General features: G+C 40.0%; 1 protein-coding gene and 1 long non-coding RNA gene across 7 annotated transcripts in view; one reads left to right on the top strand and one right to left on the bottom strand.

Moving 5' to 3' along the window:
- DAB2 (DAB adaptor protein 2) overlaps positions 1–22,072 on the top strand; it is a 172,734-nt gene that overhangs the window by 143,585 nt on the left and 7,077 nt on the right. For 4 of the 6 annotated variants that reach the window (XM_012783228.3, XM_012783230.2, XM_012783227.2 and 1 more), the window contains exons 2-11: positions 5,882–6,074; positions 7,043–7,182; positions 7,864–7,962; positions 10,743–10,874; positions 11,376–11,456; positions 11,916–11,942; positions 12,168–12,224; positions 12,636–12,698; positions 17,792–18,445; positions 19,442–19,604. In XM_012783228.3, the coding sequence (XP_012638682.1) occupies positions 5,984–6,074; positions 7,043–7,182; positions 7,864–7,962; positions 10,743–10,874; positions 11,376–11,456; positions 11,916–11,942; positions 12,168–12,224; positions 12,636–12,698; positions 17,792–18,445; positions 19,442–19,604 (1,507 nt within the window). In that variant the 5' untranslated portion in view covers positions 5,882–5,983. The remainder of the gene's footprint in view (positions 1–5,881; positions 6,075–7,042; positions 7,183–7,863; positions 7,963–10,742; positions 10,875–11,375; positions 11,457–11,915; positions 11,943–12,167; positions 12,225–12,635; positions 12,699–17,791; positions 18,446–19,441; positions 19,605–22,072) is intronic. The other 2 variants (XM_076007987.1, XM_076007988.1) reach the window with 2 other exon arrangements.
- Positions 3,396–22,072, bottom strand: part of LOC109731308 (uncharacterized) — a 106,651-nt gene continuing 87,974 nt past the window's right edge. The window contains exon 3 of the long non-coding RNA XR_012921674.1: positions 3,396–3,482. This is a non-coding gene — a long non-coding RNA (uncharacterized LOC109731308). The remainder of the gene's footprint in view (positions 3,483–22,072) is intronic.

The following is a 22,072-nucleotide window of genomic DNA, read 5'->3' as shown; positions in this document are numbered from 1 at the left end:
TTAAACCTTGGCAGAAAGGTGAATTATCATACTGGTATATGCATAACTGGATGTGCACTTCTGTAAAAATCTTCCAATAAATCTTAAAAATTTCTTTTATAAAGAAGTTTTTGGTCTTGGGGCCTATGGGCAGAGTCTATAATATCTTCCGATCATTTCAAAGAGTAGAGATGCATTTTCAGTTGTACGCCCTACAATGGAGACCTACCCCTAGCTACTGCAACTCAACACATACATCCATCTTCTCCAGGGAATTTATGCTAAAGAAACTTTTCCTTGTTATTTTTTTCTCCCTTGTCCCTTATAACCACTCATTTCCAAATAATGAAAGGATGTTATCAAAGGAAACCATTCCAGTGCTGTTAAGTGTCTGAAGGAAAAGTTTTTGCTATAAAAAACTTATAGAAAGGTAGCAGCATCACCTTAGAACCCTCCCATTTGGCCCCGTCTGCCAACACTAGATTTGATACCTGGTTTTGAGTTGTGAGGTAGTTATGTCTATTACTTTTATGACTAAACCTACACGCCACCATTCTCTCTCCCAAGTCCCTCAAAGTGCTTTGTGGCACTTCTCAAACTCCCTTAAAATATTCTCACTTTAGAATACAAATTGCTAAATTTAATTAGCTAAATCTTTTCTTGTTAGAAATATTATCCTGTAAGAAAATACAATATCAGGCTTCAAAGATGAGTGACAAACTCTTACATCCAGGTTTCTTTTTCAGCCAGTGATGCCACCCAATTCTGAGCTATCTAGCCTCTGCTATCACCATGTGCATTGTCGAACTCAACATACTACTGACCTAAGCAATACACACTTGAAGGTATAGTTGCACAAATACTTCAGGTGCCTTCCATAAAATGCATAGAATATATTCTATTTCAGGAAACATTCTTATAGTTCTTATTCTTGCCCTAACCAGTTGAAAGTGGGTATATTAAACTATATAAATATAACCTTGAAAGCCAAAACAATATAGAGTCCAAAAACACATAAAGACTGATATTTAAGTGAAACTCTTGAATCTGTATCCTTAAAGAACTGTTTTCAAACCATAAAATCAAAACAGATTATCATTACCCTGGTATTTGTTGGAGTTCAGACCACACCAGTTATTAATATTTAAAAATATCTTAATGTTAGTCAATAATCAGGCATAAAGTTGATAGCTAGAAAACTCTGAAAGAGTGAAGAGAGAACACCAAATTATTACTAGGTAAGCAAACTACAGAAAGCAGCTACCACCTTTAGGGCTGAGGGAACAAAGAAAATCATCAAAGCTTACACACTTAAAGGAGAGGATATCTAAGGGCTGCTACTCAGACCCCCAGAAGGGGATCCCATTCAGCTAGGCTGGGCACCCTGCGCTCTGAGGACCTGGGACCCCTGGCCTGGAGAGATAGCACTGAGGATTAAGTGCTCCCTCTCTGAGAGGGACACCATGAGGCTAGTTCTGCAAGTGTAGAAAATGCTGAAAATTGGATTCAGAGGCTGTTTTAGGAAGAAACTCCTGCTGCTGGGGTGAAGTAGCTCTGCTAGAATCCCATTTACAGGAGCTGCAAGAGGTGAAGAAGTCCACGTGGAACAGAGATGTGTATGTCCAGTCTTGAGCTTGGCAGTCTCCTTCTAGCACCCCCTGCTGGCAGAGCTAACACACAGCCCTCTAGCGGAGCAGGACTTTGCACAGGCCCAGGCCTAGAATCACAGCACCAGGTACAGGAGGGTTGTTCTGAAACTGAGACAACTTAATAACTGGCACAGACCACCCATGTAAGCTACTCAGCATCCACACACCCTTCTATACATTTGAACTGTTTCTCACATAAGTAAACAAGTGTTTCCATCTAACAAGATGCAATTATCTTTCATTAAAGGACAGTGTTCTGACCCTCTGCCCAAATTGGGAAGCTGCAGAGACCCAATAGGCGTTACATTCATTTCTGGAAAACAATGTCTTTAGGCTATATTAACCACCCCCGGAATTCAGTCAAAGTCCCATCTGAATAATCGGCTACCTAAAGACAAAACTGTACATTTGACTTCTAAAAAACTTATACTAAAAGAGGAGGAAGAGAGATAAGAAAATAGATAACATATGCAAATTTAAATACATAACAAGCAAGAAAGAAAATATGCATAGCTACAACAGTCATCAAGACCATCTGGCTTTTACATGCCAGACATTGAGAAATGAGTCTCCTACCCTCAAGGAGATTATAGTCCAGTGGGTGAAGAGACAAGTAAATAGACTTGTGTGAAAATCATGCAATGACCATGTGTATTTTGAGGAGAGGAGGAAAAGCTTCAGAGAGAGGTCTTTTTTTTTGTTGCTTTTTGAGTCTCACTCTGTTGCCTGGGCTAGAGTGCCATGACATCAGCCTAGCTCACAGCAACCTCAAACTCCTGGGCTCAAGCAATCCTTCTGCCTCAGCCTCCAGAGTAGCTGGGGCTACAGGCACGCGCCACCATGCCCGGCTAATTTTTTCTATATATTTTTAGTTGGCCAATTAATTTCTTTCTATTTTTAGTGGACACAAGGTCTCACTCTTGCTCAAACTGGTTTTAAACTCCTGACCTTGAGCGATCCACCCACCTCGGCCTCCCAGAGTGCTAAGATTACAGGCGTGAGCCACCACGCCAGGCCAGTGAGAGCTCTTAATTACTGTCTTCAGGGACAGATAGGCAACTGGAGTGGGCAAAATGTTGGTGGGGGGGGCACTGAAAATTTGAGAACATAAGGAATCAAAAACAAAAAGCATTTTAAAAGAAATAAGAAACTTGGGGGGTGGTATATAGGAGCGAAAGGAAATGGGATTGAAGACAAGGAGGGGAAAAAATAAAGGAGCCTGACATACAAATGAAAAAGTCTATATTTTTGCCCTAAATTCAAACAGGAGCCACCACAGGGTTAAACAGGAAAGCTTTCAACTTTATTCTAATATTTAGAGAAACGTCATTTTAAAAAAAATACAGATTATCCCAATTCAGTACACAAGCCATGGGCTGGAGCTTCAAAGTTGTCATGGGAGCAAAAAGTGGTGGTTGGGGGAGAAGGCTCACAGAAAGGTGTAGGTGTCTGAATCATGCTGTAGAAATGCCCCCCAAAGGATGAAAAGCAAAGTAATTGAATTTGGTCAGGAGACTCATCAGCAGTTGAAGTTGCCTTTCTGAGACTAGAGCAGAGATGAACAGTCTTTTGAGGGGAAGGGAGAGTGGAAAGGGGGAGGGTGGAAGGCCATCAGTTTTAGATGTTTAATCCTGAAAGTATCATGAGATGATAATCAGAGGGCTACGGGGTCACAGAGAAGTGTTTTCCTTATTTCTAAGGGGAGATCTGAGTGACTTATAGAGGAGGGCCCCATGGGGAGAAGTGGCAGATGCAGAAGGATGAATGTCAATGTAGCCGCTTGGTTCAGAGAGTAATCTCACCTCCTGGCGCTGTTAATGTGGGCAAATATCCTCTTGATTTGGAATAAATCCTCTGAAATTAGAAAAAATAATGATTAGCCTGAAATTAGAAGAGTGTGGATATGACTAGGAGATTTATTTATTGTGTTGCCAGGAAACAAATTTGGGAACCACTGAAACCAATCAAGGCACACCAAATAAAAATGCTGTATTTATTTCCTAGAGCTGCTGTAACAAATTACCACAAACTGGGTGGCTCACAGAGATAGAAATTTATTCTGTCACAGTCCTGGAGGCAATAATTTCAAAATCAGGATGTCAGCAGGGTTGGTTCCTTCTGGAAGCTCCATGGGAGAAGCCGTCCCAAGCCCTTCTCCTGGCTTCTGGTGGGTGCCGGCCATGCTTGCCTTTCCCTGGTTTGCAGATCATGCACCAGTCTGGTCTCTGTCTCTGTCTCCACATCATCTTCTCTGTGTGTCTCTGCATCTCTCCCTCTGCCCTTTTTTCATAAGAACATCTGTCATTGGATTTAGGGCCTCCCTAAATCCGGGATGATCTCATCTCAAGATCCTTAATTATAAACTGCAAAGACTCTTTTCCCATAGAACATCACATTTCAAGGTTTTACTATCTTGGGGGATACCAGAGGTGTATAGTAGAGGATCTCTGTGGCTAGAATGCAGCTTTTGCCAATGAGATTCATCAATGCAGTGTTGAGGAACTCCAGCGTGGGGCCAGTCTGGGTTAGGAACCTGGTTCTACCACTTAGTGGGTGTGTAATTTAGAATCTCTGTGCTTTGGCTTTCCCTCTGGAAAATGAAATAATGCTGCATCATAAAACCCACAGGGCTATTATGAATTTTTTAAAGTTAATGCAAGTCAAAGTTTAAAAGTGCCTGGCCCCCCACATAAGTCCTGAGTTAGTTGTGACTTTGGATCTTCTGCTAAGTAAGACGTTCATCTGTAAACAGACTGTCTCCCTGGCTGCCTACCAGTTAGGTGTCTTTGAGCAAAATTAACTACCAAATCTCCAAGTGAAACAATTCACATAACATTAATCATACATAAATTTTATGTATGTATGTATTTAAAGACCGTTAATACTATAAAGACTAATAAAACTTATAAGGGGAGGAATTAAGTACCGACCTCTGGGAAAACATGCTGACATTTATGAAGCAAGCTAAGTGCAATTTAAGCTGAGTATAAACTTGAGACTGACTTTTTATTCTTTAAATATCTAACAGACAACATATATGCCCATGCGGTTGGCTTGGTCCTACAATTAAAGAGTTCACATCAGTGGGTGCTGGAGGCATGAAGAGGGCTTTTTTTGGTGGGGAGTGTGCCAGCCCACAGGTGGTCTGAACAGGATTACAAAACAATAAATGGCTTTTCTTTGCCTTTGCTGCTCAGTCAGTGTAGAAAGTTAACCCTCTGGCCCTAGCTTCTCTCTAGAGCTGTGTAGAAACATTGACTCCTGGGAGGTGAAAGAACATTTTGGAACATTAATTCACTTCTGCATGGTTAAAGTGACTACATTTTTCTGTTTTACCTACTGTGATATGTGGGGGAGCTTTGTAAGAGCACATAACACAACCGTTTGGAAATAACAATGCTAAATAGCAGCATAGAAGTATTTATATTCAATTTATACTGAGTTATGCAATCAGCATCCCATAAATTCTTTCTTTCTCTGGTACTTATAAATGTTAATTTTAAAAATTGAAGTCTTTCAAAGCAGCGGTCCCCAACCATTTTGGCACCAGGGACTGGGTTTCATGGAAGACAATTTTCCCATGGATGAGGGGGTGGCGGGCGGAGGTGGGAGGAGGGAGGCACTGCTCAGGCGGTGATGCGAAGCCCAATTCCTAACAGGCCATGGGCTGGTACCAGGCCATAACTCAGAGATTTGGGGACCGCAGTTTTAAAGGATGGTATCTGGATAGCCCTGGAGATCATATGCAGAATCCTAATATTCTTTAACGTATTTTTCAATTTGACTAAGATAAAATTCGTAACTCTACTCTTGTCACTGCCGTTACAGTTAAGCAATCTTGTGAAGAACCGAAATCGATCATACTCAATTTCAGACACACTTGCAGCCTTATCAGGCTCTGTGTTCAATTTATTTCTACTTTACTATGAAACCAAGCAAGTTTTTGATCCCTATCTTTAATACTAGATTTTTATGCCAAAGTTCTAATACCAACTGCATAGCTAGATAATCATTAAGTGTTACCGGGTATCAAGTGCTTAAAGAAAAATCTATTAAGCATATTTCTTCCACTTTGGAAACTGTAAAGGAAACAGTCCTACTCACTCTCCTGCTTTCAGAGTTCAGTTTAATACAGAAGGAACAAAATGAGTCCAGAGGATTACAAAAGAAAATCACTAGTTGTGGGCCTATTATGGCATAAAGTCTGGGTTTGTCGTGTTCTAACATCATTATGCCTCTAACCCTGCCTACAGGTGTCTGTGATTGGTTATGTTTATTTGAGACTTCTCCATCGCGAATCGCTTGTTGTCACTAAGTGTCTGCTAGTGCTGGGACTTGCTGCCTGCCTTCTTGCCATGTCTAACGAAGTAGAAGCAAGTACAACCAACGGTCAGCCTGACCAACAGGCTGCACCAAAAGCACCCTCGAAGAAGGAAAAGAAGAAAGGTATGGGGGAGTCCTCGTAAGGCCAATGATGGGAGCTAGAAATGGTTACCTCTGGAAAAATGTGAGATTCAGGGTAAAGTAAAAGCTGGCTCTTGCCTTGCTTCATCCTCAGTGTAGTCTCATGATCTAAACAGGAAAGTTGTGCTTTGGCAGAAGAGATTGGTTCACCCCATGTGTGATAAGACATATCTCTGAATCTGTGATTGTACCAATGTAGATTCTGCTGGGAAACTTTTAGAGTGTCTTCTTCAGTTAATAATATAATCATCAATTATTATAATGTTATCTTTCAGTAATATGCTTACCACTTTGCTTTCCTGAAGTCATTATTTTCTAAAAATCAAGATCTTTATTTGTGAGACCCTCTTCTTTTGACCTGAAGTACCACTAGAAGGAAGTGCCAGAGACCTTAATGACCCATGGTTTGGGATTATGCTGGGCCTTGCTTGTTTTTCACTACTCCACTTTTGCACTGGGAATGAGACTGCGCAGGCGTTTAAGAGGAACAAAATAGTTGTAATAAATATGAGATAATTATCTTAATAATCTGTAAAGGAATTTACCCATAATTCCCTTCTGCCTTATTGATAGTTCAAAATGTTGGTTAATTATGTGGTAGCTTTTTCTTTCATCAAAAAAATATCTATTATCTTCCTTAAATTCTTTTAAGACCTTTTTAAAAAAAACCTATGATGAAGAATATTCCCATACATTTCTCATATTCAGTCAATTTTGCACTTCTAAGAGTTTATTTTTCTCCCCACCCCAACTCCATACACGATATTGTGGAGCATGATTTAGCTTCAAAGAAAGTAAAAATCAGACAAAGTAGATAGTGCATATATGGTCAATTGTAATATAATTAGGATTTATACTACTTAAATTTTAGAGATTCTGGAGCATATTTTGTCATAGCTAGGACTGGTATTTAAATGTAAACTTTATCTTATATTTCTTTCTTTTCTTAGCCTCTGAAAAGACAGATGAGTATCTTTTGGCTCGGTTCAAAGGTGATGGTGTAAAATACAAGGCCAAACTAATTGGCATCGATGATGTGCCAGATGCAAGAGGGGATAAAATGAGCCAAGATTCTATGATGAAACTGAAGGTAAAAGGGAAAAGAATGCTTTGTCTGTATATTAGTCAAAGTCCAGTAGAGGGAATTATGTTAGAAGCTCTTGACCTATATCACATTTTTCTGATCACATTATTGATCCAGTAATGCCTCATTTTCTGAGAAGCTATGAGCTTATTTGCATATTCCAAGTGCTGTTCTAGAGACCTAATTTAATCAAGCAAAGCAGGACTCTAGAAGTCTTTTCCTTTTGACAGACATAACATTTGGACAAACCTAGGCTTTCCCTACCATTTCCCTCATTAAATGATTAGAAAATCTGTGTCCAAATATGTACAATATTTGTCTTACTTACAGAATCTCCTATTTTAGACCCAGGAAGTGTTCAGGTAAAATTCAGGACTCTACTTGGAAACTGGTGTTCTTTAGTGTTAGCCTTTCTTTTCTTCGAATTTTTAAATTTTAGTACTATGTCACTAGGTGAAACTAAATCATGCAGGGCCCAGAAGAAACATCTTTAAAGATCTTCTAGTCCAGTCTTCTCATCTTTACCAATAACTATTGGGGCCAAGAAAGTGAGAGTGACTTGTGCCTAACTCTTTCATAGATGGCCAACTGAAATAAAAACAAAGCTGACTGTCATTTAAAATTTTAGTATTAGAAGCATTGGAGGGTACTTTAATTGGATTTTTCTTGTTTTCCCAACCTCATCAGGGAATGGCGGCAGCTGGTCGGTCTCAGGGACAGCACAAACAAAGGATCTGGGTCAACATTTCCCTTTCTGGAATAAAAATAATTGATGAGAAAACTGGGGTAAGAATTCATGTTCATGGACACCTGTATGACCAGCTAAGTTTGACAATGTGCTACTTGAATTTCAAATCCACTTTTTCCTTCTCAAAATTCCATAGGGGAAAAAATTAGCGTATATTACTTCTCCAAAAGTAACAAGTAGAAAACAGAAAAAGAGGTAAGGAGTCAAGATAATTTATTTTGAATTGCATTTCCTATAATAGATGTGAATCTTAAGTCTGTAAACACAGGTATGCTACCAATATCACTTGGGTATTTTTTTTTTTTTTTTTGTATCTTAGGTATACAGAATTACCGTGTTTCCCCAAAAATAAGACGGAGTCTTATGTTTATTTTTCCTTAAGAAGACACCATAGGGCTTATTTTCAGGGGATGTGTTATTTTTTTTAAGTATGGTACGACAATCTATATTCATTCAAATATAGTTAAGTCATCTTCTTCTGGAACATCATAACTCTCCAAACCCTGAATTCCATCCATAATTTCTTGCGACTCTATTTCCTTTAGAACCAGCGGCTCCAATCTCTCATGTCGAGCAATAGAGCTCTCATTAAGTGAGCAGGGCTGACTTATTTATCAGAGATCCAGTGAGCACTGGGTCCAATCTGCACAGTAGAGCAGAAATGGTCTCTCTGGGCTCAGCAAGAGACTGCTTGCTGAAGCTTTTCCCCTTTCCCCTTGCTGAAGCTCATCCCCTTGTGGGGGATGAGAGAGGCCCACAGTGCTGAGTAAAATGGCAGCCACAGCTTTCCTTCTTCTCCCTGGGGACACACAATACCTAAAGCGGAGCGTCCTGCTCCTCACTTCACTGAGGAGACTTTCCCCTAAAAGCCTCAGCTTGCAGCACGCACAGGATGGCCGGGACCTGACAGGGGGAGCCAACCTTGATGGTGGGGCTGCCTGCACTTTTCTGGTCACCTCTGGGATAGTAGCTGTCACTATGGGGCAGATGAGAAGGGCTGCTCATCTTCTTTACCACTCCCTGAGGAAATGCATGGGTTGTGCAGAGACGCTGAGTAGCCACACCCGTCACTAGGTCTTACTTTCGGGTAGGGCTTATATTGCACAAATGCTTAGAAATCCTGCTAGTGCTTATTTTATGGGTAGATCTTATTTTCAGGGAAACACAGTAGATTAATCCTAACCCCTGGATTGTGACACTTGTATAAGTCTATGTCTGATTCTTATTTTATTTTAATATATTGATTACATATGAATTACCAGCTAACTTAAAGCTAGAACATTAACCGTAACACTTTTACTTTTTTTTTGTTGTTGTTGCCCAGGCTAGAGTGAGTGCCGTGGCATCAGCCTAGCTCACAGCAACCTCAAACTCCTGGGCTCAAGCAATCCTCCTGCCTCAGCCTCCCGCGTAGCTGGGACTACAGGCATGCGCCACCATACCTGGCTAACATATATATATATATTAGTTGACCAATGAATTTCTTTCTATTTTTATAGTAGAGACGGGGTCTTGCTCAGGCTGGTTTTGAACTCCTGACCTTGAGCAATCCGCCCGCCTCGGCCTCCCAGAGTGCCAGAGCCACCGCACCCGGCCCGTAACACTTTTAGATTTTTTTCATTTCTTTCTTCCTTGTCTCCTTACTCTACGGATATAACCTTTCTCATTTTTTGTGGTTGCTGTTGTTCTATCACTTATGGAAAGTCTTGATTGTTTTGTTTTTGAGCCTGATCCAAAAGCTATCATACTTCAAGTCTTCTGAGACTTTTATCTATATTCAACATAACGTCATAAGATTCATCCCTTAAAACAATGTTGTTTATAGCTCATTTTCATGGCTATAAAATACTCTATTGCATCCATTTACCTTGGGAGGACTTCCAGTTACTGTTCATTCCTTCCTAGAAAAACATCCATTATCTAATATGCAAAATCCAGTGGTCAAACCTAGGGCCCGGCCCCCTGGTGCACACTCAGCCTGCTGGTCCCCGAGTCCTCAGGCACTGCTGTCGCCATCATTCTCCCTCTTCTCTCAACTCTTGTTTTCCCAAGCTCAGCAGAGAATGGTGGCAAATTTTTCTCTCTTTCCTCAAACCTTCTAAAATATTCAGTATAAACTTTTTAGTGGCCTTAGGCATTTGGAAGCAAAACCAAGACACATTCTGCCACCTACAAATATCCCTGAAGAGTTGAACCCTGCAACCTGCTTGAAAGGATCACGAGAAAGGGGGGGAATAGAGGGAAAGACACTACTAAGCCAGTGAACTCCCTGCCCCATATAGCTCCTGGATAATGATGTGGACTGTCTAGGTGAGGTGGGGAAATACTTGATGACAATACTTGGTAACCTCCAGAATATGCTGGGGATACTTGTTCCAAAAATATATAGGATGGTTCCTTGGCCACCAGGAGCCCTCGTCCAAGAATCCCGGTTACTGTTCGCTTAAGTTTGCCTTTGAGTTGGAAAAGGAGAACTACCTACTTGGTTAATTTCAAGGTTTTATGTTCTCTCTTCACTTTAGAAATTCTTGGTCCCCTAATCCTCAATCCTTCCTTGCTATGTGGCGTAAGGAGAATCAAGTGTCAATATTTTAAGAAGAAACATTCTTTTCATTCTTGTTTTCTATTCTTCTTTTCTTTTGAAGCCCTTTCTAGCAAGGATATTTCTCTAGCCTTTAACCAGAGACTAAAAAGTCTTTTTTCAAATGGTTTAAACTTTTCATGTATGTCTTCATGTATATGTCTGATGCTTAGCTGTGCTAGCCTGGCAAATAGATTCTAGTTTTCTCACGAAATCATTCTTTATATTCCTTTGAAGGTAATAGAACATGAACATCCAGTCAATAAGATTTCTTTCATTGCCCGTGATGTGACAGACAACCGGGCATTTGGTTACGTGTGTGGAGGAGAAGGCCAGCATCAGTTTTTTGCCATAAAAACAGGGCAACAGGTGAGCTGTAAGCCTTGAGGTATACCTGCGGACCTGTCCTCTGTTAAGCATAGAGTGTCTGTCTCTCAACTAGACAATTTACTGGAAACACTTGGATATAGTAGGGCTAAAGAATGATTCAAGGAATAACTATTTTTATTAGTCTAAGGAATATTTTTAAAATGTCATTGATACCCATGTAGTGTGTGGCACAAGGCTTGTGAGAATGGACTTGCTTATAAGGCTAATGCTGATTTTAGAACAACAGTAAATTATTCCCAGAAACCTTGAAGGGACTTCGAAAACGGTCATGGTACCTCTTGCTTTGTCTAAATACTTATTAACCTGCTGTCCTTTATGTACCTGAGGTGGGGATGGGGCAGTGGTGATCCTGTCAGCTAGGGAGGGTAGTAAGGAGCTTTAAAAGAATAAAAAAACTGGTATTAATCTGAGCTGATGGGGGAAAAAGGGAAGAAAATAGTAAGATTAAAATACTGATATTTTTGCTTTCTCTTGCTTCAGGCTGAGCCATTAGTTGTTGATCTTAAAGACCTTTTTCAAGTTATCTATAATGTAAAGAAAAAGGAAGAAGAAAAGAAAAAGGCAAGTACTACCTGATAAAGGCTCTATTGAGCTTAAAACTAAAACTATATGCAGAACCATGTTTAATGTTATGTACACATATGGCCTGTCTGAAGAGTCAGCTTCTATATGACTCTTCAAAGTACAAAAAGTGTAGAAATTGTCTGTTCTTTCCAGTAGGATATGGGGTGGGTATTTTGGTGAGGTACTTCTGATTTCCAGGTCCTGACTTTTATGTTTTTCTTCCTACAAGCTTCACATTGATTCTGGGAAATATATAGGACAACAAAGTTTAAATCCAGAAACTCTATTCAAATTCAGTATTACTATGAAAGGGGGAAGAGAATGTAGAGCATAAATAATAGGCAAGTCTCATTCTTGCCTTGTGCTTGTGAACCCACAGGTATATTTGTTTTTGTATTTAACTCCTCCCTCTATCTATAAATACTAAGATCACTCCATTTGTATCTTTCTTTTTAGACTGAAGAAGCCAGCAAAGCAGTAGAGGTAAAAGTTCATATTTACCCCTGTGAACTGTGTGTGTGATGTGCTACCTGCCCAGGCATTCTCCCCTCCTGGCTAATCACCATGTGTTTATGGCCTCTCTGGTCATGGGAGATATACATTTAAATGATCAATGCCAAAATTGCTTAGCAAGCCACTACAGTAGGCAAATAAATTCTACAGGAAAAACTCATCAATTAAACTTTTAAATATTTGCCATCTTTTCAGAATGGGAGTGAGGCTCTAATGGTTCTTGATGACCAAGCTAACAACAAACTGAAGTTGGTATGTATGTGATGTTTTATAATTCTTCTTCACCTAAATGTGGGTTCTGCTTCCTGTAGATTTTGCTAATACCAAATCTGTATGCAATCTGTATGAAAATCCAATTGTGACAATTATTTTCCTAAAAGTTAGTGCAACATTTATGTCTATATGCAAAATAATCTATTTACTAGACACACCTGGATCTAATCCAAATACTTTTAAAGGTGTGGACCAGTTGGATTTGTTTTGGGGACATTTCTACACTTCCTGACCTAAATAGCTTAAGATCAAATTTATATTAATTAAATGAAAATCCCATTGTGACAACTATTTTCCTAAACTTCAGTTTAGGAAACAAACAATTACAGTGACATACAAAGTAATCTTTTTAGTAGACACATCTGAATCTAATCCAAATACTTTTTTAAGGGTGTTGACCAGATGGATTTGTTTGGGGACATGTCTACACCTCCTGACCTAAATAGTCCAAAAGTAAGTGTTTGTTTTAAAATTTGCAATGTAATGGAAATGGCATCTATAATTCCAATTGGCAATTGACCAGAAATCTTAAGCATCTATTGAAACTCGGAAGGTGACTGTTGATTTTTGCACACAAAGTATAAATGGCTTTAAGAAGGAATTTTAATCTTAAGTCACCGTAGGAAACTATCAGCACTAATTCTTACATATTAATATTGCTTAAAGGTTAAATATGAGCAATAGGTCAGGCAATGTAGTCCCTCTTCTTATTACTTAGGATCAGAAGGAGGAGGTCAGTGTCAGTCCTTGGCATAAACCTCTTGGAGGAAAGTATGATTGTTAGATGATTAATCATGAAGCTTCCTGGTATCTTCATTTCTTTCCCATTCCATCTGTTGTAATTTAGTGGCATAAGGTTGATGTGGAGTAAGACTTAAAACAAACAAGAAGCTCAGCTTAGTTATGTTTAGTCAAAGCCTGTCCTTCTTAGCAAATTGCTCATTCTTTAAAGGATATTATAGTATATTGAGTCTTCTCAATATTGACTGATCTGTAACAGCCCTATGAGAATGCAGCAATATTATCCTTTACAGATAAGGAAATGGTGCTTTAGAAAAAACGTGATTTACCCAGGAAGAGGTCCAGATTCAAGGTTTATGCCCAAGTCTTCTGACCTAAAATGAAAATGTCAATGTAATTTTGAATGCCTTCTAATAATTTCTACTATTTACTTAATAGTTTCTTGAGTACCTGCTATTTGCACGGTATGGCAGTAAGAGGAACACATCCATGATCATGGAATTTGCTATCGGGACCAACATTAAAACTAATACAAAGCTAATTAATTGATATTAATTACAGGGTATTTATCTGGTTTAAAGGTTTAGATAATGCTTCTGAGGAAGTGAGTTTCTTAACTTGAACATGAAAAATGAGGAGGCAGTAACTAGACAAAAAGAGAATTAGTCTATAATAATGGGGAAAATGTCTAGATAGAAGTCTCTTACATCAGGAAATTATCATGCAAGATTATATGACCTAGAAGGTCACAGGAATTCAAGCAGCAGATCCAAGACTGGGTAAGATTCTCACTTCCTGGAGTACTGAAGAGAACACCAGTCCTGTGAGTCCTCACTGCATAAAACTTCCAAGTGAGATAGGGAGGCGCAGGGCCTGCCTGGACTCTTCTCTGACCCCAACCATATGAGAATCACAAAGCACCGTGGCATTTTAAAGGCACTAAAAAGACCCTAATAGAGAAGCCTGTTAAATGTTCCTTTTAGAAGCAAGTCCTGACTCACTTGTCTATAGAACCTTTCATTCTCCATGTTTGTTATGGTTCTAAGGATAAACCTTTTGAAATACTAGATTAGATGACCCTGAAAGGTCCATCCTAGCTCTGAGACACTTTTGATTCCTAGGCGACTTCGCCTTCTTCTCCATCAGCAGCTGTCTCCCCAAAGTGAGTAGGGACATGTGAACGACCTACTTCCTAAGTATAACTGACATTCAAACAAGTATACTGAGAGAGAGCAAAGCACTCAAGATGCGAAGTGGAATTCCAGTGGGATAGGCAAGGAAGCACTCACTATTTCATCTGCTTTTATAGACTTCTAGAAAATCCTGAAAAAGGTAATGAAAAACGACATGGGTAATCTTGAGTTTCATCTTTATTAGACCTCATACAGTCTGAGAATTTTTGATTTCTAGGAATTCAAGTTTTGGTTAAACTAATAATAAATTAAAGTAATAAATACCATGAAAATAGATGATCTCTGATAAGTAGGAGAAAGCTAACAGGGACAATTATGTGCTGGTTACACTCTGACAACACGTTCTTACATATTGACTCTCTCTCTCTCTAGGTCACAAAATAGATTTATCCCTGCTCAGTAACACCAGCATGTTTAAAAATATCTAACTCTTATAACAATTGCTCTGAAAGATGTGAAGAGAGAAAGAAATCTAAATTACTTACCTAGCCTCAATTAGTGGTTCCATATGGCTGTTGCTCCACCAAAATTTATACAGAAAAGTTTTATGCATTTAAATAATGCTCATGTTGTAAATTAAGTGGCATCCTTTAGGAATATAATTTTTATTGGAAAACCACTTAAGCATTATGTTTCCAAACTATATCTCACAAAAAAAAAGAAAGGAAAAAAAGCATAAAAAATGCTCTCTAATTTTAAAAACTTGAAAATTTGAATCTGAAAGCAAGGCTATCATGAGAAGAATGCAAGGCATAATCTACCATCAAGGAGATTAAATCTGATACAAATGATGGGATCAGGGTACAAAGTGCAGGTGTCACGTATACACTTGTGCATACCCCATAAAATGTCATGAGATGAGCATACGTGAAGTAGGAATAGAAAGACCGATGGGGAAAGGCTTTGTGAAAACGGGAATTTGAGTTGGACCTTTTAAGTGTGTAGGAAAATAGTAGTTAGGCTAGAAACAAATTGGCTCCTATGGTGGATCACTTTGGAAGTCTGCCTCAAAAGAAGCTTATTTTAGTACAGGGAATAGCAGGAAGCCATCAAAGGCTTTGAGTAGGGAAGTCCTCAATTTGGTCAGCTGGAATGGTTAGGTAAGATCAGAGAAGAGGTAGGCTATGGAACTCCGTGTTTTGAATCTTGTCTTTGTGCAGACGCCTTTTGTGTTGCCTGCACGCCCCCCTTACTGGAGCTCGTAAGAGCAGGGACTGTAACTCACTTTCAGTTCTCCAGGGCCTGCCTCTCAGGTGCTTAGATGGTGGCCAGGTGGATGCAGTGTTGACAGCCCAACAAAAATTAGCAAAGCTCTGACTGAGAAGGTGGATAAGGAGTCTTACGTCTTCTCAGTGGTAGTCTAAGAACTACACTCTTAATCTTGGATTAACAATAAACCCAACCTGAAGAGAGCCTTATACATTTTACTTATAGGGTGACTATTCAGAAGTCTAACTTTGTGGCTCCTGTTTGGTGTCCTAAGAACTTCTTCTGAAGTATTTGAAAAGGAGAACTCTACCAGCTGTGAAAACCCAACTGTTCTAATCCAGAGGTGGTTCATAATAAATGAATAAATATTGAAATCACAAGCTTTTGTAATACATTTTATTCTACCTTTTGATTGTACAAATTTCCCTCAATTATGAGGTCTTCCAATCCATTTCTTTGATTGAAAAAATTTTTTTTAATTTCACGTTTTTTCTTGTGACAAATTCTGCTTATAAAGAGAAAACCTGGCTTTTAAAAATTGTGTTTTTATACCTCACAGTAAAGGAAGCCAAAAGATAGAATACCATGTAGGTCTGATTTTGTTATCTCTTCTATGATCACAAAGTAGGGTGTATACCTTCTAAAAATTTGTTCTTTTCTCTAAAAGCCACGGAGGCCTATTTGAGCCCTTTTTATACTTACTAGTTTGAAAATTTTGTATTTCTTTGAAGTTGTTTTTATCAAAATATTTAGTACTCTGCCCAGGGTAATGCTAGAAATCTACTCTAACTTCTACTTTCAGCTAGGCATTTTTCATTGTTTATATTCTTCTATGGCTAGCATAGTTAAGTATTTAATGAATCAGAGTCAACCAGAAGGAAGGGATGTCAGTATGAAAGATCTATCCCAGGATGAATCATAATTAATTATGTCATTAACTGGAATAAAGACATGGCAGATCCATCAAATTTGCTTTTTTTGCTGAAGAGAATTTTTTATTGAATAATTGAAAACTCCCAAAAAATAACATGCCAGAGAAATGATAGATAGGGAATAGAATTAGTAGAGCTCTGCATTTGGTATGTCTTTCAAAATAACTCTTAAAAACACACATCTCTACTTTATACAGTAGTGCCCTGTTATCTTCAGGGTTCACTTTCTGAGGTTTCAGTTACCCGTGGTTAACCATGGTATGAAAATAGGTGAGTCCAGTCCAATAAGACATTGTGAGAGAGCGAGAGACTGAGAGCCCACGTTCACATAACTTGTATTACAGTATATTGTTATAATTGTTTTATTTTATTATTAGTTATTGTTGTTAATCACTTACTGTGCCTAATGTATAAATTAAACTTTATCATCGGTATGTATGTATAAGAAGAAACATAGTATTTGCAGGGTTTGGTACTATCTGTGGTTTCAGGTATCCACTGGGGGTCTTGGAATGTATCCCCCAGAGGTAAGGCGGGACAACTGTGTATAAAGTAAAGATTGGCTATTGATTGACTTTAACCACTGAATGAATAGATGAGATTACAAAGGCAAATCTAAGCAATGTTATGAAAATACGTACAAATATGAGAACTTATTATGTGATAGGTTAGATTAGATTACTATTTTGAGTGTCACTTTTATAGGACATAGACAAATAGGGAATGTATGTCCACAGGAGAGACTAGGATGATGAGGATAAGAGCTCCTACTTGGCTAGCACCTTCAACAAGAGCCTTATATATTTAAAAAGGCATACCTGCAGGCTGTGATATAAAGGGAAATCTTCCCTCTGCCCTGCCAGAGGAAAGAGCTGGACGAATTCTATATAGGAAAATATAATTGACCTGAAACTTCATCATAGCTAGGACTATAAAGTATGTATGTATTTATGTATTAGCCAATGCATTTGCTCATTTAGAGAGATGATGCCACCTGACCTTGGGGGTACATAGAAGGGACAGTATGTACATCAGGTGGGAAGCTGGGATAGGCTTCGGAAGTCACTTACTTTCAAGCTCAACATACTTTCACAATCATTTCGAGTGACGTAGTAATCAATTCCCTTTAAGACTCCAAGGCATGAATTGAAACAATGCTGACAATGAACTCAGCCAGTCTGTATGTGTGAACGAGGGTGAGCAGAGACAGGATGTAAACAACAGTAAGATTTCACTAAATGAAGCTGAGACTTAAACGAGCATGGGATGGGGCAGGGGCAGCAGGGCCTAGAATACAGCTAGAGAGTTGTGGACTCAGGGAGCTGATGGGAGGAGGTAACATCCAACTGCTTTGTCTGAACCAAATTCTAATGGGACTTTTGATAATCCTGGTCATCTTATGTAGTTTTCTCATTTGAAGTCACAACATGGACTAACACTTTCTTTTTTTTTTTCTTTCCAAATGTGATAGGAAAGCAAAGATATCCTGTTAGTGGATCTAAACTCTGAAATCGACACCAATCAGAATTCTTTAAGAGAAAATCCATTCTTAACAAATGGCACCACCTCCTGCTCTCTTCCTCGACCAAAGCCTCAGGCATCCTTCTTGCCTGAAAACGCCTTTTCTACCAATCTCAACTTCTTTCCCACCCCTAATCCTGATCCTTTCCGTGACGATCCTTTTGCACAGCCAGACCAATCGACACCCTCTTCGTTTGATTCTCTCAAATCTCCAGATCAGAAGAAAGAGAATTTGAGTAGCTTGTCTGCTCCACTGAGCAATGGGCCCCAGAATGGTGATGTTGATTATTTCGGTCAGCAGTTTGACCAGATCTCTAACCGGACTGGCAAACAGGAAGCGCAAGCAGGCCCGTGGCCCTTTGCAAGTGCGCAAACCCAACCAGCAGTGAGAACTCAAAATGGGGTATCTGAAAGAGAACAGAACGGCTTCCATGTCAAATCCTCCCCGAACCCTTTTGTGGGAAGCCCTCCCAAAGGACTGCCTGTACCGAATGGCGTAAAGCAGGACTTGGAAAGCTCTATCCAGTCCTCACCACATGACTCCATAGCCATTATCCCACCTCCACAAAGTACCAAACCGGGAAGAGGCAGAAGGACTGCTAAGGTGAATTGTCTTCTCCACATATCCGTTAGCAGAGTGCGTGTTCGGTACCAAAGGGTGGTGTGATGCAAGCTCTCTTTCCTGCTGCTCTCGTAGCTTCCCGTGTGGCTGTGCAATAGAAGGTGGGGTGAGACACATCGCTTCTCCAGGAGTCTTTTCCTCCAATCGCCATGCTTTTAAAGCTTCTCAGCACTGTTTGTCACACCCTGCTTTCCGTTTGCATGTCTGTCACTTCTGATTAAACTAAACACAAGTTTTTCCGTTTTTAATGCTGCTATGCCTCTGTGCCTCTGGTAAGTTCGATCATCATGTTCCGGGATGGGAGGGCAAGAGTTCTTGTGATTCCCTTTGTACCTTCCCCACACTAACACACGCCCTGCACGCTCATCGTGTCGCACTAATGTCAAGGTGGTGGTGTGAAATTTTAGAGTGTGTCTCCTCTTTTAACTGCTGACTAACCCATTGTCTCAGAAGAAACTTACATATTTACCATTACCACTACTGCTATGACCAGCTTCTTTCAAAAGCAATTTAAAATGCAGCTTCTATAGGTATCTTTTTGGAACTCTCATAGGAATATACAGGCTCATCTATTGATTAACACCATATCATCCGTATGTAACCTGATTTACATCCAATGGAAGAATCAGAAATATTCATGATGCTTATTTACAGTTGCCCTTTCTTTCCCAGCTTCAAGCTTTTGGCTGATAAGGAGACAAGACCGATACAAATGTGTAAATGAGCAAAATAGATTTCACTTTGCAAGTCCTCAGTTGTATGAGTCACCTTAGTGACTCCCCAATAGTCTGTCCATTGCAGGAATCTCTCTCTCTCTCTCTTTTTTTTTTCAGTATCAGTTGTAGTTGTTTATCAATAATAAAGAAAGTTTTCCTTCTATGGCTTTCAAATTTGGGGTGAAAAGTAAGAGACAGAACAAAACTGTATTTCACTATTACAGAGTAACTAACACTTCTCCCTCCCTCCCTGTCCTGTTAGTCTTCAGCCAATGACTTGCTTGCATCAGACATCTTTGCTCCTCCCGTCTCAGAACCTCCAAGCCAGATGTCACCCACAGGACAATCTGCAACCCTACAGACCAACCCTCTGGATCTCTTCAAAACAAGTGCTTCTGCCCCAGTGGGGCCCCTTGGGGGCCTAGGTAGGTGTCTGGAGATAGAGTTAGGTGTGACTCTGTTACTTTCACTCACAAAACAATGATGCATGGGGGAAGCCGCTTCACGTCCATGGGGGGTTCCATAGGCATAAGATTTGCACGCCTGCCAGAGCCCTTCTCCCACTCTCACTCCTGTACATCTCTAGCTCCATTGGATACTGCTGACTCGTAACTGAAATTTGGCTCCTTGAGGTGGCATGTGACAAGAAATCCATTTTCAACATTGCACCTACTTGAGCCAACTGGTAATGGCTTCCTGGGAGACAATTGTAAGGGATTCTGATGCTCAGACCAGCCTCAATGGTGCAAAGGAGTTGAAATGAGAGAGCCTTGTCTGTCATCACTATTGGAAAAAATAGCAACATGCGTGTCATTTACTAGAATGGATGGAAGGCCTACCACCTATCAACTCTTATATCCTTCTTAGAAGGGATAAATACCCCAAGAAGCATATAAAATAAGTCTGAAGCAAGTATAAGTCACAGAATGAAAGTCATGGGTTCTGGGCCCAGCTCTGTTCGTAGGCATATGGTAAGGGTGGGCCAGGCATCCACCCTGAGCAGTCTCTGAAAGCTCAAGCCTTAGTAGCCCCTTTCCAATATTTTGGGCTGGCTTGACTGTCTTACTCGAGTTAGAACATAAGGACTAAAAAGCTGAACTTGAAAAGAGCACAAAGATAAGGCAAGAGACAGAATCTTATCAGATATCTAGGATGTGTTGGTGCCCTTCTGCACAAAGGTGTCCTTAGCTCCAGTGAGCCACCGACCACTCTGGCGGAACAATGGGGAAGGCACTCTACTGAGGACTGGCCAGCGGCTCTTCACCCACAGCTGCCACTTCTTTTTGGACTGCATGGAACAGTATTCAGAAACCCTAACTATGGTCTTTGCTGTCCTGCTGGGGATTCTCTTTGTTTTCCTGCTTCTTGGTACCTCTGCAAACCCCAGATAGACTCTGGCATGGGAGGTGGAGAATTATATATGAAGAAGGATTCTCCTCCCCTTTGGTAAAATTTGACCGGGAATCTTGGCTTTCTCTGCCTCCTGCAGAGTCAGTCATCAGGATCCTAATTTTTTTTTTCTCTTCTGTTTTCCTGCAAAGGAAAATATTTTGATTCTTTTACAAGAAATCTGCTTAATTATATCTAGTGTAGGGTGGCAAAATGGGGAGGGGGTGTTACCTATCTGCCTAGTGGCTAATACTCATGTGGGTGTGAGAAGCCGGTTTGTCCTAGGTCTCTACTCAGATTTATACTGTCAGGAGACTCCCTGGACACCCCATGTCCCTTGGGGGCTTCCCCCTTTGTGTATCGCTCTTTTTCCAGCACCCCCAAGTGGAGCTGCTTGGTGCCTTTCCCTCGCAGAAGAGCAGAGAACTTGCAAGGCAGTGTCTGCAACTAGATCACATCACAGAGCTTTGTATCTAACATCAATGCCCTGAAGAATTTTTACAGCCAATATTTAACAAGTCAGCCTGAAAATACAGCTGGACCCTATAACTGTTAATTTATTCAGACGAAGTGAAGATTTTTGGCTAGGTGCCCCTGTTGAGGCCTTGGGGTATACAACTGCAGAATACTGATGACTCTTCCAAGTTTAGACATGGGACTCAAACTGAGCTCTACAGTATAGTCCCTGTCCACTAGCAGGGATCCTTAGCCAAGGCGTGGAAGGTTGTGGGTCTGGCTTCCGCTAGACCCAGCTGGGGGACTGGCTCCCCTGGAGCACTGGGGGGTGGGGAGAGGGTATTGTAGAAAGCTGAGTCCTCAGCTTCAAGTTGCTACCCTGTGTTTTAATCTAGCTTTGGAAGGTAATGAAATTGATGTTTTAGACCCATGCTCCCTTTTCTCCTAGTTCTTGCCCTGCTTTCTCCAGCTGGGCCCTAAATGTCTTAAAACACAATGCATGGAATCTTGTGGGTGGGGATGAAGGCTGGCATAAGTATATAGTAGGAAAGTCTTTAATTTTTGGCAAATACAATATTTTTCTCTTTTACAAACACCATTCTCACTAACATAAACAATGACTAAAGCCAAGCATTTTCCTAAGGGAAGGCAAGTAGTCCAACATAAAAGATAATCAAATTCTCCCCTAATTTTTTTTTTTTTTTTTTTTGCCTATTCAATGGGTGGAAATTATTAGTGAGTGATCTGGCTCCTGTTAATAAAATTTAAGTAAATTTGTTTTAAAATGCTAGCAATAACAAACCCACTTTTAGAGCCTGTATTGTAGAATCTAAGAGAACTTTTCCCTTGATTTTTTATGAAAGGGGTATATTCTACAGTGCAAATGAAGTCTAATTTCTATGTCTGTGAAATCAGTATTTGAATTAACACACAGGACAAGAGGATGGGTGCTGGATCCGGAGCCAGTGTGCCTGGCTTCAGCCTCTACTGTCACAGGCTGTGACCTTCCCAATTTTAATTAATATTCTTGTACCCAGTTTCCTCACCT

This window comes from Microcebus murinus, chromosome 11 (genome assembly GCF_040939455.1).
Source record: "Microcebus murinus isolate Inina chromosome 11, M.murinus_Inina_mat1.0, whole genome shotgun sequence".
NCBI lineage: Eukaryota > Metazoa > Chordata > Mammalia > Primates > Cheirogaleidae > Microcebus > Microcebus murinus.
Note: the sequence above shows the minus strand (reverse complement) of the source record. Positions and strands in the feature narration are given on the sequence as shown.